Below are 18,626 nucleotides of genomic sequence, written 5' to 3'. Positions count from 1 at the left end.
CACGGACCACTAGGGGGCGCTCATGGACCGACAGTGGTGCGCGGACCACACTTTGAGAAGCACCGATATAAGAGATTGAAAACAATACTACATCTGAATCTTATTAAAATGTAAACAGATTGATTGCCCATGTTAATGTGATGAGTGTTAAGTTGGGAAACAAAGATAAATAAAAGACAGACATCTGCTAATCAGCCTGTCTGTTATCGCCATACAAATCCAGAAGAAAAACAACACATCTTCATCCATTTCAGCTGGCGTTTATTCAACTACAATCACTGGCAGCGTCTTAAACTGTAGTATATGTCATGATCAGTTGCATTTGTTACAATAAAACCCCAAAACACTTGTAGGTTTCATGAGAAGTGCCTCGACTCCCCCCCAAAACCCCTCATTATTCACTTGTTGAATCTGCCTCAGACCCTTAACTTTCAGTCTCACTCTCACACCCTGGCATGAAGCTGTTTTGTATGTTCCGCCATGATAAAGTCATGACTCTGAGGTTAAGTCTTTCAGTTTCGTTGTCACCATGGAGTCTCAGGTACTTGTTCAATAAGTGGTTCAGTCCTGTTCAGTGTGTGCTATTGTCCTCTGTGCTGCCCTCTGCTGGTGTGTCAGAGTTTAGAGAACTGAATGAGGTTCCTGTTGATCTCTGCCACGTTCCTGCAACCTGGATCCGATACATTTAAAAACGTCAGACAGGATATTGCTTATTTGATATAGTATATTGCAAGTTATATTTTTCAGTCGTAACCTCACATCTACACACACAAAGATAACAACAATATCAATACAAATTCAATCTTGTGTTTCCATCTTTTGAGATGTTGCAATAACTGCAATTTAATTCTTTTTTAAATAATGAAATCAATTAATCAACCAATCTCTTACCTGATAAAGCCATGGAAAGACGGAACTCATCATTAAGGATTTGCAGCACTTCCCTCACTCCTTCCTCACCCTGAAATATCACACAGCACCATTATTATGTTTTGCACTGACAAAAATCTAATTTCACTTTTTGTTCAGAGAGCATAGCAGCTCTACGAGTTGAAAACGGTACAGGACACATTTTCTCTGTAAGCTTTACACCGAGGCCCGCTAGCTCCAATAGTTTCAATGACTTTCAAGGATAAACTCAAGCTGCCAAGGACAATGGCTTAGTGTGTGGAGCCTTATCGTGGTGGGTGTAGAGTAAACCGTCAGAAGAGTGGTGATCAGTGTTACTGCTTGTACCTTGTATGCAAGGCCCCACACTGCTGGACGGCCAATGAAAACACACTTGGCTCCCAAGGCCAGCGCTTTCAGAACATCACTTCCTGTCCTGATGCCTCCGTCCAGATAGATCTCGATCCTGCCCTGAACCGTGTCCACGATCTCCGTCAGCGCGTCAATCTGTGAGCAACACGGGACGGTGTAACATGGAAAATGTTTATTAAACAAACAAATGCAAAGTGTAGATGTGTTTCAAATTTGTTTTTTTGTACTCTTCAAATTTGACCTTTTATTTCACTCTTTTATTCTGAAAGAGGGTTTTGGCGGCGAGTACATATACTGTCATTTACTCCTGACTCTATGAACTGCTTTAGTTTAGACTGTCCAGATTAACCCACCAAAGTAAGACAACTGTGGTTTGTATGTATTCAATTAAACTTTTACTGATATGGTACTGTAGAGTGTAGACAGACTTGGCAGACACACTTGGCAGAGATCTTACATGAAATTGGAAACAAAACTATCTTCAATGTAACTTAAGAATTAAATGAGTGAATACGTACCGAAGCGGGGCCTCCGTCCAGCTGTCTCCCCCCGTGGTTTGACACGATGATGCCCTGCACGCCGTGCTCCACAGCCAGCTCGGCGTCCTCCTTGGTCAGGATCCCCTTGATGATGATGGGCAGGTGAGTGATGGACTGCAGCCAGTACACGTCCTTCCAGCTGATGGAGGGGTCCAAGGTGTTGGCTGGGATCCCATAATCCTCTGGGACTGAAGCCTCCTGCTTATGTTTTAAAAAGTATATATTAAAGATCACCTATTATGAAAAATCTACTTTTTCATATCTTTTCTACATCAACATGTGTCCCCTCTGTGTAAAGAGACTCTGAAAGTTTCAGGAAAAAAGATTCTCTCTCTTTTTGTCCTGATCCATTTCTATAAAAACCTGTCTGAAAATGAGCTGATCAGATTTTGGCCACTTTATGATGTCATAACGATTTTTTTGGCTTGCGTAACCATTAGCCAATCACCAACCAAGGTAACCCCCCCCCCGCCACCTTATCCCCTGAATCTCCTCCTAGAGCACCATTGTTATTACATGTTCTTGCTGTTACATCTTTAAGAGTATGTGGAATATTTTAATAAAACAGTTACCTGGAACACTCCATCAAAGTTCTTGACCTTGAGGTGTGGCGGCAGCTTGAATTGGTTGCGGATGTCGTTGCGGCGCTTCCCGGTGTAGGGTACGTCGACGGTGAGGACCAGGGCCTTGTAGCCGAGCCCCTCCACACGGTGCACAATCTGCTCAGACAGCTTCCGGTCCCGGTACACGTACAGCTGGAACCAGCGGTAACCGTTTGGTGCCGCTGCCACAATCTCCTCCACTGAGCAGGTGGAGTAAGTGCTGGTGATGTAGCAGGTGTTCAGAGCCTCTGTGCCTGTGAGACGGAAGTAGAGAAGTTATTAATGTGGTCAGCGAGGAGTGAATGCATCAGCTTGGTCCCCTAAACATGTGCTTCCCAGACAATGCAAAGAAGTTGTCAATTATCCGGTTTCCAGTGTTTTACATATTACAGAATGTTTCTAGTCAGCGCAGGGAAGAATTTGGGTTTGATTGAAGGGTCAAACAAACACCTGAAAAGCAGTCTGCTGTTTGTGTCCCATGTAAAACCAAAAGTCATTATAACTCATTTTAATTTACATCAGTAACTTAAACAATGTAATCAATGTACTTATTCTAAAACAAACCTAAATACATAAAATCAATTTTCCTTATTATTCTTACAGACAAAAGAACAACCCAGTCTTTTCTTTACAACACAAGATTCATACAACGTTATTCTCCCATCTAGTGGTGGCAATCGTACCAACATTGTCATAGAATAAAAAGAAAACCTGTGTCTCCAAAATTCTAACTTTTCAGGAACTTAAAAAACATATTATGTGTTATGAAAAAGATCTCGCAATCCCTACAAACAAGCTCCATAAGAAAACGGGTTTTAAAAAAGGTTTTGTACCTCTTGCTGTGGCCACCTCTCCTTCATGCCAGGCCAGGCAGTGGAAGGCAGTCGGTGCGATACCAACAGGGAAGCTGATCTCTGTTCCCTGCACTGTGGTCCGCGTGTCGCTCATCGACACATCCCGCAGGATACGAGGCCTCAGACGGATCCTGAGGGAGTGTGAGAAACAGATGAACATGTGGACAATAACACCAAATGTAACAATAACGGGTAGTCGTCTTCCTCTTATTTATATTTATTCATAGTTGCTAGTAGAAGCTTTACGTTAAATTGTATTGTTAAAAAATGGTAGTGACCCAGATTCATCGGAGGATGTCAAGTTTCCATGGAACCAAACCAACCTGTTGACAAAGCATTGCAAAATCGTACTATCCGGTATTGTCAAATACAGTTATCCTTGAGATGACCACATGCTGCTTTTGACAATTCATATTTATTTTCTGGGATTCTGTTTTCCCAAAGCTATGGCTTGAGAAAATGTTTCCAAGACAAGGTCCAACCTTTATTCCTGCAGAGGAAAATGTTTAACCTGACCCCGAGTGCACCTGCAAACAAATATGTGCAGATCTATCACAGTGAGGACAAGCAGTACTTTCTGTCTTTACGGAGACATTAGGAAAGCTGAGGGGAATAAACAAAAAGAAAAGAAAAAAGATTGTCGCTGGTTTCAAAACATTTATAAACCACGGGGAGTTGACTTGGCATCAATACTCAGCAAATGTAACTGCCTGTTAGTTATTATAAAGGCACACATTTACACATACTTTAATATCTAATTAGAAATGAGTCAGTCTAAAGTCCACAAAACCTTTCCTTGTGTTACAAGCTTTATCCCTAATGTGATCTCCACTTTTGGTATAAGAACTTTCCTAACATCAATTATTTCAATCCCCAATGATGAATTTAGGACAGGTGAGCTAGCACCGCATACATGTATATGGTGACCTTGAATGTCTGGGTAGACTTCATTGTTCCCACTGTACCTTTTGAAAGCCAGGATATTGTCGTCCCTGGTGCAGCACTCATCCGCTCCAGCTGCATAATAATCCCAGGTGGCCTTTGAGAGATGCTCCTTAGCATACTCCTCGAAGTCTGTCAGGCATACCATTGCCATTTCTGCACATTGGCCTCCCTCTCTGAGTGGAAACAGACACCATAAATTAGAAATTGGAGGGATTTAGGCATAAACAATACAACATATGTCAAGATAAGTCAATAAAACATAAGCATGTGGCATTCAAAATATCACTTTATTCAATGTCAAACACGGCTAGCTTTGTTAAGCATCATTGGTCTTTTTTTCCCAGTCACTTCTCGTATTTTGAACCATGCAGTGTCATCTGGAAACTGGATATATGTTTTAAATGTGAGACAAAAAGCTGCAGGGTCCAACAGCAAACGGAGACATTTTGTTCACAATAAAACACTCTAAATGCAATAACTTTCCGTAGCAAGACTTAACACAAATAATCAATCTTTCATAAAACACAATCCCCAGCTCTCACATGACACTGACTCCATGAAGGACTGAAGTTGCAACATCGCTGCTCAAACTGAAACAGCTCTCGTATCGAGGCAAACAGGTAGTCAATAACTCACCAGGAAAGCTTCCACACATCTGAGAGCAAGTCAATTAATGTTGTAATTTTTTGTTTCTCTTTTCTTGTTTAAACAGAGAAGAATCCTTGTGTCCACAGAGTTGCTTTAGTGTCAGTCAAAATCAAACTTTCATAGAGTCACTATGAAAGCCACTGACAGTGTTTGTGACCTGAGGGTGACCCTTGCTCTTATTGTGTTTACACAAGCTGAAAATGTGCTGATGGTGACTCCAACTATAGTGAGGACAAGAGGCGTCTGACACAGTGCTCTGGGGTCCAGATGGTACATACAGTAGTACATATGGCCATACACATGTACATGCTTTGTACACATCCATACATGCCAACACGTGCATACAGGGATACGGGTGGTGACATGTGATAACTCATCTTTCAGTAGGATTCACACTGTCAGTGTCAACTATGTCAAATAATATATTTGTATACAGAAAATAGTTCAATCTAAATGATGTTGTCAGGAAGAAGTACTCAGATTTGTATTCAGGTAAAACATGAAATACCAAAATGTATATTGTATAATACCCATGACAAATAAAGAATAACAATGTTTAAATAGAAATGTACACAAAGGTAGACTAGATCAGTGTAAGTCAATTGCAGTCCAAACAGTTGAATGCATACATAACTTCACTTTATAGTTTCTATATTCGCCCTTATTTTAAGTAGTTTATCTAATGATAAATATTACAAGTTAACACCAGATATCGTTTTTATATGTTTTTGTTGAAGGAATTCTACCTAAAGTTTTAACAATTACTCAAATCTTGCAGCCATCAGATGTCTAAAAAAAAGGAAAACCGAATTTCCTGTAGTGTGATCAATTATATTAACAAAGTATTCTTAATTTGAAGTAGAAGACCCCCAATTTACAAATAAAAGTGAAACAGATTATATATTAGTGCCTTTTACACTTTGATATATATAATGTATAGTTGAAAAATAATCCCAGCGGTTTTTTTTTCTGGGGGAGGACTTTCCACGCTTTATTTCTGTTTCCCTGTTTGCTAAACAACTACTTACAGGTGCCTGTTTTCCTCAGTCAGCTGATACAAGCTAGAGTATCTTCACAGGTGGGATAAGTAAGAGAAGAGGATGTTTCAGCGAAGGAAGACGGCTTTTAGTTCATCAGAATATGTCGTACTTCGGTAAGTAAAAGGAAGGGCTAAACTAGCAAACCAATAGGTGTATCTGGGTCACCTTGCGCCCAAAATTATTAACCAGGTGAGGCTGAGTTTATGCTGTAATGCTACTAGCTTCCATTGGTAAGGGTGGAAAAGCCAGCAAGATGAAGCTAGATTTATAAAACCATCCAACCGAAACAATTGTTTGTAGGCTACTCACAAAAATACGCTTGTGATGCAGACTGCGCAGGAAGGCAGACATTTTAGCTTCCAATTAATTCAGCCAGTCCATCCACTGGAACTGGCTTTTTTTTTGTCTTAGCATATTGGCTTCGAGATGTAAAGAATATATCAACATTATGCCAAACAGTGCAGTGTTTTAGTTTCTTAACAAGGCGTTATAGGAAAAGCTAATAACATGTTAAGCTAACGTTAGCTAACTGTTCTGTAAACGTTTCATTTGGGCAACGTCCTTTTTTTATAAAAAGAAAATTGTACATTAATTTATATGTTTAATATGATATGCAGTGGCCTACTTTTAGTAGCCTACTAATCCACCCAGGAGCCTACTACTGAAGAATACTCTTTCACGTATTTGATTAGTGATACAAAATAATAGGCCTTTGTAGTATACTGTAATACTATAAAGTAAAATAATAATTAAGTAGGTACACTTTTGGATGACTCATTCTGCATAATTAGCACTTTTACTGTGAAGCTCATTCTTTGTTAATTAAACTTAGATTATGAATACATTACTTTGTCAAAATGCAACACACAAATGCTACCAAAATAGCAATAATACTGTATATTAATGAACATTTTCACTGTGTTCTTTTTTAGAAGGCTATACATGTTGATTAAGACAAATAATTATCTATTTTATTGTGTACAGGACCTGACAGCCATCTACCGCCAACAGAACATTTGCGATAAAGAGTAAGTCCAATGTTTTTTTCTTCCGAGCAGTTCCTTATGAATAGATGAATGCATTAACAGCCATATCCAGTCTATGTTTACTGTACTCTCAAAAATTAATTTAAAAAGCATTGTATATTTGATAACATTTACTCATTTTGGTCAGTTTTCTATTTTTAACATACTTATACAGCCCAGTCAGAATTAGAACATTTCATAATATAGTACCATATCTTAAAGGCTGTATCAACATTTCGTAACTGACTGAATATACAACATGGACAATGTTAGCTTGTTTATTACAATAACAATTCTAATAGTAACAAACAAAGCAACTTTTTGGGTAACATTTCCTCAGTTACGAACATACTCTCTTAGGAGATACAAAATAATTATCTGTAATTGCGCTGGCCTGAGAAAGTGCTGACATTATTGTTTGGCTGGTCAACTCGCAGAACATCAATCAACCAAAATGTGTTCATTCATTTATAATTGAACTATTTAGCAGTAAACATTAATTGCCTGATACAAGCATTATAAGTTGTTTATTTTTGGGTTAGGTCATTTAAACTGCCAACTTTAAGGTTAAAATTGTAGCTGTATTCCTACCTATAAATAATACTCTAAAAAATGACAGTTGTATTTATTTATGTAAGCTGTGCTGAGGATTTCCTGAGGAAGCACCTTATCTGTTATGAATGCATCAGTGACTTGAAAAACAACAAACATTGCTACAGTTGCTTTACAGTCATTTAAAGACAGTACAGGTTTTCTTACCTGTAAATGTAATTACATTTTGTTTTGTGTGAGCATATGGACAGTTGGACGTGTTTACGATGACGGTTTATCTTCCTAAAGTTTACTCACCGATGACAAATGTTCATTCTTCTCAGTTGACCCTCTCTCCTCACTCATTACCTGTAAACAGTCCACAGAATGACAGTTACTATAATTTCAATGATACCATGATATTTATGCTGTTTTCAATAATATTCAACAAAGTAGTCTACAGTACCATAATACAGTACAGATACGGTCATCCTTTAAAACACAATACAAGCTTTCAACTTTGAACACTTGAGGGCAGTGCAATACTGAATGAGAGTCTGTTCTTAAAGCTCCATTCAAGTTGTTGGGCAGGTTAACACAAGCAGACTTTTATTTAATATGTGTCAGTACTGCACAGTACACGCTCAGCTTCTCACAAACTGTGAATGATGTCCCAACTTTGACTGATCATCAGTTTAGGGATATTCCTGTTCCCTGACCTGTGTGAGGTTTGTTATGTCAAACTACCCATGTGTTTTTGGTTCTAATTTCTCAGTTTCACTGTATTTCGTAAAAAAAAAAATACTTAGAAGGGAACTCAGAGAGAGCAGACTTTCACCAAATCCAAATGACTTTATCTCGAAATGTTCACAAAACAAGAAAAAACAAATATTGTAGCCGACCAATTAAATGTGTTCTTCTTTGTCCCATAATGCACCCTTCCACCAAGTCTAATGAAAATTGGGCCAGTTGTTTTTTCCACAATCCTCCTGACTAATAGGCAAACAAATCAACACACTGAACCAAAAGCACAACATGAACATAACTACAATAAGGCACAAGTGAGTCTTTTGAAAATAGATGTTATTTAAAAAGAGTTATTACTCATATCTATCATTTTGTGGGAAAGTTCGTTGTTGTCTTTCACTTTTAAATGTGATAATATCCTACATGTTTCTGATGTTTTGGTCTGTACTGCTATGATTCATTATTACTCTCACCGGAATATATTCTCTATTATTATCCGTATCTGTATTGTCCTCGGTGTGGCTGTGTGTGTGTGATGAATGTGAGCCTCTGTCTGTGTTGGCTGTGAAAGGTGACGCTCATCTAGCCGCACTGAATGGCTGCTGGGAGCACATTGTCCAGGTGGGTTTCTAGAATACCTGTTGTATGCCATTTAGTGCGCCACACTGCTAAACAAGGTGAAGATTTAAAAAGCTTGTTGTTAAAAAAGCTTGTTAGAGATTAATTCGTTTTTGTCCCACCGGTTAGGAGATAAACACGTCCTGACACCTTGTTGCCATTTGTAGTGTATGCGTAAAAGCACAGCGTTGGGTAAACAGTTGTAAAAGTAGAATCTAATAAAGTGCACACAGAGTGAATAAACACAGAGACTGAAGCGGATCAAATGAGTGTCTTACCTTCACCTGAGCTTTTTTGTTGGCAGACCTACGTGTTGGTTCCCCTCTCATTTGACAGGGTCGTGTCAGAGGGCAGTACAGCCCCCCCATCCTACCTCCCTCACCCCCCTCTCCCCCCCCTCACAGCGCTCCGCCCACAGTGGCTCAACACCAGCTAAGCCTCTCGTCAGCACTCTGAGCCGCGGCCTCTCTGTAAGGCCAAAAAATTGATTGTTCGGAAGAGCAACACACTCTTCCCGTTATCCTCCCTTCTCTCCTTTGTTCCATTCTTCCTAAATTCCCATCCTCGCTTCCTTTCTTTTCTCCCTTACTTGTTCCCCTCAGCTTTCCTTTTTTTGTTGTCCCGCTTCCTTTGAATTCAATTAAATTGTTCTTTATTGCTATCAGGAAACATGTTTCACATAATAAGTGAGAAATAAAAGCAAAAAGATGTTTGTAAGTAATAATCTACTAGAAATAAGAAATGTGTTAACAGAGCCTTCCTGCTAGCTTTCGCCCCCTTCCTCCCTTTGTTTTTAATGTTTATGAATGTCTTTTTTTGTTGAATATTCTGTAAATTAAGGAGTAACTCGATCCAAATCTGATCAGATATAAGACACTAAGGCAGGAAACAAACAAAAACTTCGCCGCATGGCTTTTTCTGGAAATGTCAAACTTGTCAAGTGGAGTGTGGACTTTGACAGGTGTTTTGAGGGTCTTTACATATAAAACACAGATGTCCCAAGCTTTGATATCTAGAGCTTGTTATGTTAGGGTCCCCACCCGTAAGTGATGGATCGATGGCAGGATGTGAGAGAGAAATGGTATGAATGCCACAGTGTCTCAGCTCACCGCGGACGAAACAAAACGCCTCGAGAAGTTGTTCAAGCGTTTTAAAACAGCAGTGTGGCGCAGTGATGTTAAATTAGATTCTCCCGCTCTTATTTCATTACGGCTTTAGAATTGAATTAACTCTCTGTGAATGTAATATCTTCGGTAACGAAACCTGGCTTCTTGAGAGACGTCTGTCTTTCCGTGTGTCTGAATGTAAGTGTTTTTTATTTTGGCTCAAACACAAAAGGCTAGCAAAGGTGGAGCCAAAGGCTAAATCTGTCAAGTTGGACCTCCATGGGGAGGTGTGGGTGTTACCTGCACTGAGAGGAGGTGCAAATTGTGTTAATCCACAGCTGGCCTCGATGCCTAATACCGCAGTTAGATCTGGCTCCGGGGCCGCCGTAGTGGAGGTACTGGACGTTCAGCTGAGTGGAAAACCTCTTCCACATGCTGCTGAGGCTGTGCCCCGAGGCTGGCCCAGCACGCCGCGCCACATGTGTGTTGAATTGTCGAAGGTGTTATCATGCCCTGCGAGGCTCTCCGCTCCTCCACCTCTGTCTCTCCCAGGTTTATTATCAGACTAAATACAGCAGAGTCCACGGGCACGCTCTCATGCAGCAAACTCCTTCTGCTCTGCAGCAAGGCCTCGCCTGACGCCTGTCCATCATGGTTTCACTTTTCACGCCAGGCCGGAGAAAGCGATTTTATTTTATTTGTTATTTTTTTAGAGAAGGAAAAACAACTAAGTGATTTCAAAGACATTATCTGGTGTGGGTCTGATTTTAATTATAGGCTGTTTTCCTGAAGTTATAGGACAAAGTAAAGGGCTTCAAAGCCTGGAATACAGATTGGTAGTTCATGAAAAAACATGATTATGATTACAGTTTTGATTCTGAATTGAAAACAATAACATTCATTTCTTAACTCTATTAAAAAGATGACTTGTAATGTGTCCACATTTTATTTTTGCAGTTTTAATTATCAACCTCTAACCCTAAACAGGACAACAACGACTGCAGCTCAAGTTATCAGTGCAGTTTTCCTTATTTTTTATTTATTGAAATCATAATTTATTATTTATAACATGGTAGAATAAAGATTACTTTTAATTTCTATAATTTCTTTAAAAAGTAGTTGATTTATTTTGTAATCTGTTAAATACTATCAAAACTTTCTTGTATTAAAATCTGAATAAACATAATTGTGAGGTAAAGAATTTCTCTTTACTCAAAATTGTATTTGTGTTTCAAATATGTATATATACCTGCAATCTTAACAGTATTAATCATAGGTTGTTAATTAGTCAAATAGAAAATATCTATATTTAGACACTCTTTACCGAGTACTTGAAACAATGCTCAAAGTAGACTTTTTAAAGCAAGAGTCTATGGAGGAGCTTGCTTCTTGAATGTAGCTTGAGCATTGTTCACAGTGCCAACGAAAAGGCAAAGCAGTGAACACATCAGGGGCTTTAAACTTCATGTAGCGGCGGAGTGATGGATGTCCGGAGCATTTGATGTTTGGAGAGATCCCAGAATAACTCACAGTTTGTAGTCACGCCATTTCAGACTTATGATTCAATCCATACAGCAGCGGGCGACTTGCACACATCCAGTGGAGGTGGTCCTATTTGTGAGAGCGATGTATTCCTTACATAAGAGTGCTTGAAGCTATAGGAACTCTTCGGCGAGTGCATTAAGACTTTTACTTTGTGCACATGAATGCCATTTTCTCCCACTTACTGGACTTTTTTTTTTTAAGATTTGAAAAAGTATGTAATGTTAAGATTTGCTTTGAATTTTTTCTTTATTTGTGTGACCGGGAATCTTTATTTGTGTGACCGGGAATTGTTTGGGACTGAGTGTGTTGTGTAAAAGGAACCCGATGTAAAGTCAGGGTTTTCGGGAAAGGGTTAGTTGGACATGACATGAAACAGGAAGTAAAACGGCTTGTTGAAAAGTAAGAGTGAGGAAGTCAATGTGACGAGAGGACACATTTAACCTATTTCAATCCACTTTATTCCACTTTCATCTCTCAGTAAAAATTGTTTCTCTTAACCATGACCTAAACCTTCACTTATAGAAGTTATATCAATGTGACATTTTGCTAATCTTTAAATATAACAGACTAATGGAAATGGCTCCGTTTGATATTTGTCTTGACTTAAAGATTTGTTAAATGATACATTTATAAATACACTAATGTACATTTATGTAATTACTATTGTAATAAAAGCATGGGTCTTAAACAGGGGCTCTGTGGCCCAAAACATATAATTTAATAATGTTTGGTAACATAATCAATTATGGTCTGTTACGTTTTTTTCTAATTTAAATAAAAAAATGTCTTGAATTTGACCATACTATTAAAGATAAGGTGACCTATGATGCCCCACTGTGTGACACCTGTCCATCACAGCCAACTAGTGTTTTTTTAAAATCTTGTACCAGATATAAATAATGTAGACTGAACTACCGAAAGAAAGTATTTGGGTGGTTGAACATATAAAGTGTGTTCACCACAAAATCCCAGAATGCATTACTGCAGCTTTTTCCCATCTGTGTGTGTGTGTGTGTGTGTGTGTGTGTGTGTGTGTGTGTGTGTGTGTGTGTGTGTGTGTGTGTGTGTGTGTGTGTGTGTGTGTGTGTGTGTGTGTGTGTGTGTGTGTGTGTGTGTGTGTGTGTGTGTGTGTGTGTGTGTGTGTGTGTGTGTGTGTGTGTGTGTGTGTGTGTGTGTGTGTGTGTGTGTGTGTGTGTGTGTGTGTGTGTGTGTGTGTGTGTGTGTGTGTGTGTGGAGAGATACTTAATGGTCGACCACCATAGCCACAGCTGGTTGTATTGAGCCAGGAACACACTGCGCAAGCAACAAATAAACGTTAAATGGGATTATAATGATCTCATTTCTAAACAAATAAAATATGCAATATCAGAGACTCTTTAGAAATAAAATATCTGCGTTAAAAACAAATCTATTTTGAATGTGCCAGACATCTGAAAGTCCTGATGAAAAGCAGATCTCAGATTTTTTTTACGATGAAGCCAATTTAAGAATGCCTTTTAAAAATACTTCAAGCCATCCTTGTTTTTGATATTTGTACATGTAGGACATCTCCAGTTCACATGTAAGTTGTATCAATAGTCTGAAGAAGGAACACATTCTGGTCCTGCTTTCAAAAGGCTACATGTAATCAAGGGTTATGCAGGGATTTGACTGAGGACAAACCTAAGTCAGAATCTTTCATTCAGATTTCTTTAAAAACTAATCAAAAATACATTAATACAATTAATTCATATAAAATCAAAAAATAATTAAAATGTCGACAAGATAGCAAAAAATACATATCAAATGATGTTGAGTGTAAGTGCTAGCATATTGAGTTCCTTGACGCTCTGTTGGAGGAGTTAAACAGTCATATTTCAGTTTGCCTTTGCTATTCAGTGCACATCCGAACATTCCCTGCTCCGTTAGCCGTGTGGAGTGACAGATTAGACATGAAATCACTGTTGAAAGTTTCGTGACTGATAACTCTACAGCGTGAGCATAGAAAAGGAGAAGAGTCTGCCAGCAGCTCCAGAGACTAGCTAGCGTGTCTGCTGTTGTCATCTCTCTGTCTTCCAGCAAAACACTCTGCAGAATAATTACATATTTTCTCCTCAAGAAAGTAATGGTGTTCATAGTGTTCCTCTTTAAAACCCTTTGAAGTTAGGTGGGGGGCGGGGGGGGGGGGCAAAAGCTGGACTGGTCTAATAACCCGCCTGAAACGTTGTGTCCTCACGCCTGGCTGTTAGAACCCTTTTACTGGGGTGAATACTTGAACTTGACTGGAGACACAAAGACTTTATGAAAAATAAAAAAGACTTATAAAACTCAGTGTGCAGCTCTTCTACTTCACGACGTGTAATAAATACTACACTGGAATGATTCTCTGTGATCATTGCAAATCCAGCAAGCTTTGATTTAATGCCTCTATGAAATAAGAATGGGATAACAGGACTCTCCATTTTGCCCTCTTCACTGCTTTCTTCTTTTTCTTCTTCCACTTCTTATATCCTTTTCTTCTTCTCATCATCTGAGGACTTTTCATGTGTCCTCGAGGCTCATTTGGAAAGCTTCATGTCCAATCAGTTGCTGCTGAAATGTGAATCCATCGTGACATTTTCTCTAATCAGCTCTCCCTGACCTTCCCCATTCCCCTCTGACAAATTATGCAAATAACAGTGTAATAACCTGACCAATTAGAATCAAACCAAAACCCCTTACCCTTGTTTCCTCTTGAGGGGAGAAGAGGCCACAGCTAATATACATTGCACACGACTGAGGGGTGTAGTTAGTGCTAGTTGAGGGGAATCTCTGACTTCCTCGTCTTCTCTTTGCAGCAAACTGTATGCTATATGGACATTTTTGGTGGACACATACAGTACGTGCGCTTGAGATATTGTTTCAACCTAAGTCTGTGATTTCAATTGCAGTCGATTATTCATATTAATTGTATAACACTTTCTATCCCAAATACCATCAGTGTGGAAGTGTTAGTTCCAGCAGAATGCCAGCACACCTCTTAAAAACCCACACGCAAATACCTAAATGCTGTAACTAATTATCTGTCGATGTAAAAGCACAAACCAAATAAATAGTGCAGCTGTGATACACTTAGCATAATGCTTTCCTTGGTAAATTGCACACATTAGGCCATTTAAGAAATGTGTTATGCTGAACTAATGAAGGGCAAAGAAAAAAAACATATCCTCTCAACATGCCTCATTTAGGGCGGCTCATTAAAGGCTTTGGAGGAATGAGTAACAAATGGGAAAAGCCACAGCACAATGGATTACTCTGCAGAAAGTGGGAATGTTATATGAACACCATCGTGTAAGAATGGAAGAACTCGGTCGACCCCGTTGCATGTCGTCCCCCTCTAGACAAGAAAAAGCGAAAAACTTTTTTTTTTTTTTTAAAAACAGGACAGACGAGAACAGCAGAAGCATCATTCTCCCCCTTGGTCCTTCGGCTGTGCCACGATAATCCGTCACAGGATGGATCCAACTGATGAAAATCAGCCAGGCACCTGATTTGTGACAGCTGCACATAAAGAGAGGCCATCTTCATTTCTCAGAGACCAATCAATCTGAAAACAACTGGGAAAGTATATTTAGCTCAAAGAGCAGAGCGGGGAGTAAAGATGTTTCCTTTTAATGATATGCAGCACATGTGGAACAAGATGGAGAGGAGAGGCATGGGAATGACTTAACTGACTGACACTGCCAACACGAAACCAGACAATACAAGCTTTTAAGTTGGTGTTAAAGATGTTAAAGGTTAAATATGTCTTATTCCGCTTGTACAAAACCCAAGACCCTTTATCTCCAAATAACTGGGTTTTACACCAAAAAGGCTACAGTTGTTTTTGTCACATCTGGGCCTTTGATTATATGGTTTGGCAGAGGGGACCTCCGATGTGTTATGCATTACAGACAATATGCTAAACTCTCATTTTCCTGCTCTGATGAAATCTGGACAAAAATCACCTTATATGCTCACATGCGAAAGCTACGCCCACCTCGCCACGGGCTCTGGCACCGCCTCTGAAGCTCTGCCCCTTTGCCCAAAATATGGAACCAGGGTGACGGGGCGCTCAAAGCATATTTACCAAATAAAAAGTGGCGCCACATTTAGTTTTATGCTTTTACTGTTTGATTCAACAAAGCATTAAATCCTCAAAAATAAGCCATATCATATAACAAATGAAAACCATGAGGGTTGGGATGTGTGTGTGTGGGATGAAGTGAGATGTTGTGCTGTGCTAGGCTTTGGGGTGTTTCATTTAAGCTCTACAAAAGAATACATTTTTAGAAGTCATTTAATCCAATATAGAGAGCGGCAATTTCACTTTATTGGAGAACTTTCTTTTTCTAATGCATAACAGCTTTACACCAGTCCTATCCTGTGGAGTGGTCAAATCTTCCTGTTTTTGTTTTTGTAAAAGACCTCTGATAGGTTACAGGTCTACTGATGAAATGTCGCTATAAATCGATAAGTCTAGTTAATACGATTTTCATAATTTGCAGCATCCAAACCAGAAATACCAGCGCAATATTGGCTAAATATGCAAAATCAACTCTAAAGGTGGACATCAAACATCATTCCAGATGAAAAGTTAAATACGACATGGTGGGATATGTCAAATTTTAAGAAATGTCATCTTTCTTTTTTGCATTTTTCCATCCTGCTATTGCTCAAAATAAAAAAAATACATATCTGATAACAAATCTCAAGAAGAAACATTTCAGGGCCCCCTTCAGATAGACTCAGATTTCAGGTTATGAAATAGTTTTTATGACGAGATAGAAAGTGAGAACAAAATGGTGTTGACATATTTATATGCACAGTTTGGATGTGGTAGGCTACTCTCCTCTGCGCTGCATTCTGTAGATGTACCAGCTACGTGGCTTGTGGTTTCCACCTGCCCTCTGCAGCAGGGCGCCCCCACCTGGCCACCCGCGGTCTGCACTGACAGGTGAGGACAAAGATCCTGCGGAGAGCGAGGCTTAGCACGTGGCATCAGGTTTAACAAGCTGTCACCAGGCTTTAGGGGATAGAGAAATGACGGAGAGTTTGTGAGTGTGCCCGAACGTACAGTACATCCAAGCGTGAGTGTGTGGGAAACTGCAGAAACACTGGAGGCGCCTGGACCTGTTTCCAGTTAAAAGCAGAAGCCCCCACAACAAAGGCCCTGGCCGGGGGACTCGTGACGAGGAGACTATCCTTTTTCTTTGGCCTCTGTGATCTGCCATTCTTACGTTTCACTTTCAAAGCTCGGCTCTCTGGCAGAAGTCCTCCGCTCCGCATCTCTGATGGAAAGAAGGAACACTGCCATCCACCTCTTTCCTCTTCACCTCCCCTCCTTTCTTCTGAAAAAAGTTTGAAAGAAAATCCCCCGTGCCTGTCTCACTTGCCATGGCTGATAAAAGAAGCATGCATATGTTGAAAGCGATATTTCTCTGTCACTCTTGACTATAAAGAGTTCCCGCAGTAATCTCCGACAGGCTATTTAAGGCCTGATGCTTCCTGGTAAAGATCTCTTTAGGAATCCTTCTCCCATGCTCACCCAGTTCTCGTCCATTAGGCCCCGCCAGCAAGTACAAGAGATGGGTTCCTCACGAAATACAAATAGATAGGATTGGGACAGGAAACGATACATCTAAATAACTCTGTATGTCAACCGTATACATACAGTGTACTTAACACATGCAATAAAAATAAGGCAAGTAAGATGCAGGAATAAGTCAACTACTGTATACACATGTAAAAGAGAATAAGATAAAACAGAAAGTAAGGAGAATGTAAAGCACTAGGTAGAAAAGTGTCACGTAAATAATATCAAACTAAAATGTTATAATTAAAAAAAAAAAAAATTGGGTAATATTTCATTTTATTCTTCAATGCTACGAAGGACACCTTTTTAAATATAGGTTTTCGTAAATCATTAATTAGTTTTCCCCATTTTCAAAGTCAAAAATGTTCTAGAAATATGCCAGTTGCCGCTCCTATCCCACAAAAGCCCCTGATACTGCCTTTACAAAATGCACAAATCATCACTTCTCCACCACAGCAAAAGGTCTAATCCAGGGGTGTCAAACTCAAGGCCCAGGGGCCAAATCTGGCCCGCGACTTCATTTCATGTGGCCCAGCAAGAGCTTGCAAAGAATATAATATGTTTATTATACGGTTACATGCCACTTTACAGAAGCAGGTTGCCCATAAACTACATGTCCCATAATGCATCTCGTTTTGTGACATGCGCACTGAAGAGAATGATTTGCCCTGGACTTCTGCTTTCAGACTTAATTACTAAGTTATTATCCTATCCGATAATAATCCAATGCAGAGGCAATAATGTAATATAATACATTATATATATATATTATATATTTATATATGTATTTATATATTTACAACCGGCCCTTTGAGTGCAACCATAATGTTGATTTGGCCCGCAATGAAATTGAGTTTGACACCCCTGCCTTAGGATGGATTTAAAAAGAAACCACAGTGTAACACATTTATTTTAAAACCCAGTAAAACTATTAAAACCTTTTTAATTTGCTTCAAATTAATTGTGTTTTTATTCATTCTAAACATGCTATTTGCTGGATTCGTCCACATTATATCTCTGAAATGATGATGACGTATGCAGGGCTCATCTTAAAAGGACACCTCACATAAAATACACACACAAAAATAACTTTAAAGTATCAAAACCACAACTGTATATTAGGGCCTTTGCCTGTAATATTTGCATTAATCAATATTCGTATTCCAACAACGTATCGAATTATAATGAAGTCACTTGTGGTGGTCAGCCCACATGGTTTAATTATCTTTCAGGTCCTTGTTTTGGTTTCATAGCCCTCAATTCTACCTTTTTGATGGACTTTGTCTCTAGCTGCTGCAGGCTACTAGCTAGCAGGTGAACATGGCGGTGCGTTTAGCTGCTTAGATATACACATAAATATTCTTGGATCAAAGCAAAGCTACAAGGGGAGTAAATGTGTGAATTACATTTATCAGGTACGCAGAAACACAAATCAGTGTGTGTGTGTTTAATGTGAAGTGTTAATGTTGTTCTGGGTACGCTGGATGTGTAAATTGGCAACTATTTGCTAACGTGTTTGCCATAAACACTTTTTAAGGGGCTAATATGTCTGTGTTTACAGTGTTCTCTGCGT

At 39.3% G+C, this 18,626-nt stretch overlaps 1 protein-coding gene across 2 annotated transcripts; it reads right to left on the bottom strand.

Moving 5' to 3' along the window:
- Positions 1-244: 244 nt before the first annotated feature.
- On the bottom strand, positions 245-5,010 carry hao2 (hydroxyacid oxidase 2 (long chain)). Of its 2 annotated transcripts, none has more exons than XM_079664342.1 (8): positions 4,837-5,010; positions 4,221-4,373; positions 3,235-3,386; positions 2,372-2,655; positions 1,779-2,000; positions 1,237-1,395; positions 892-961; positions 245-670 (listed from the first exon to the last, which is right to left on the bottom strand). In XM_079664342.1, the coding sequence occupies exons 2-8, from the start codon at positions 4,349-4,351 to the stop codon at positions 615-617; spliced, it is 1,074 nt and encodes a 357-aa protein (XP_079520468.1). In that variant the 5' UTR covers positions 4,352-4,373; positions 4,837-5,010; the 3' UTR covers positions 245-614. The 2 variants fall into 2 exon arrangements, with proteins under 2 accessions (XP_079520468.1, XP_079520469.1); XM_079664343.1 differs by having other exon boundaries at positions 1,779-1,997.
- Positions 5,011-18,626: the final 13,616 nt, after the last annotated feature.

Source organism: Notothenia rossii (assembly GCF_949606895.1).
Source record: "Notothenia rossii genome assembly, chromosome: 2".
NCBI lineage: Eukaryota > Metazoa > Chordata > Actinopteri > Perciformes > Nototheniidae > Notothenia > Notothenia rossii.
Note: the sequence above shows the minus strand (reverse complement) of the source record. Positions and strands in the feature narration are given on the sequence as shown.

What these genes read in the sequence shown, in the direction of transcription:
- hao2 (XM_079664342.1), bottom strand. Translation starts at nt 4,351, where the DNA reads ATGGCAATGGTATGCCTGACAGACTTCGAGGAGTATGCTAAGGAGCAT. An exon ending in AATATCCTGGCTTTCAAAAG is followed by an intron (nt 3,387 to 4,220) that starts GTACAGTGGGAA and finishes ACACTCCCTCAG; the next exon opens with GATCCGTCTGAGGCCTCGTA. An exon ending in TCTTTCCATGGCTTTATCAG is followed by an intron (nt 671 to 891) that starts GTAAGAGATTGG and finishes TATCGGATCCAG; the next exon opens with GTTGCAGGAACGTGGCAGAG.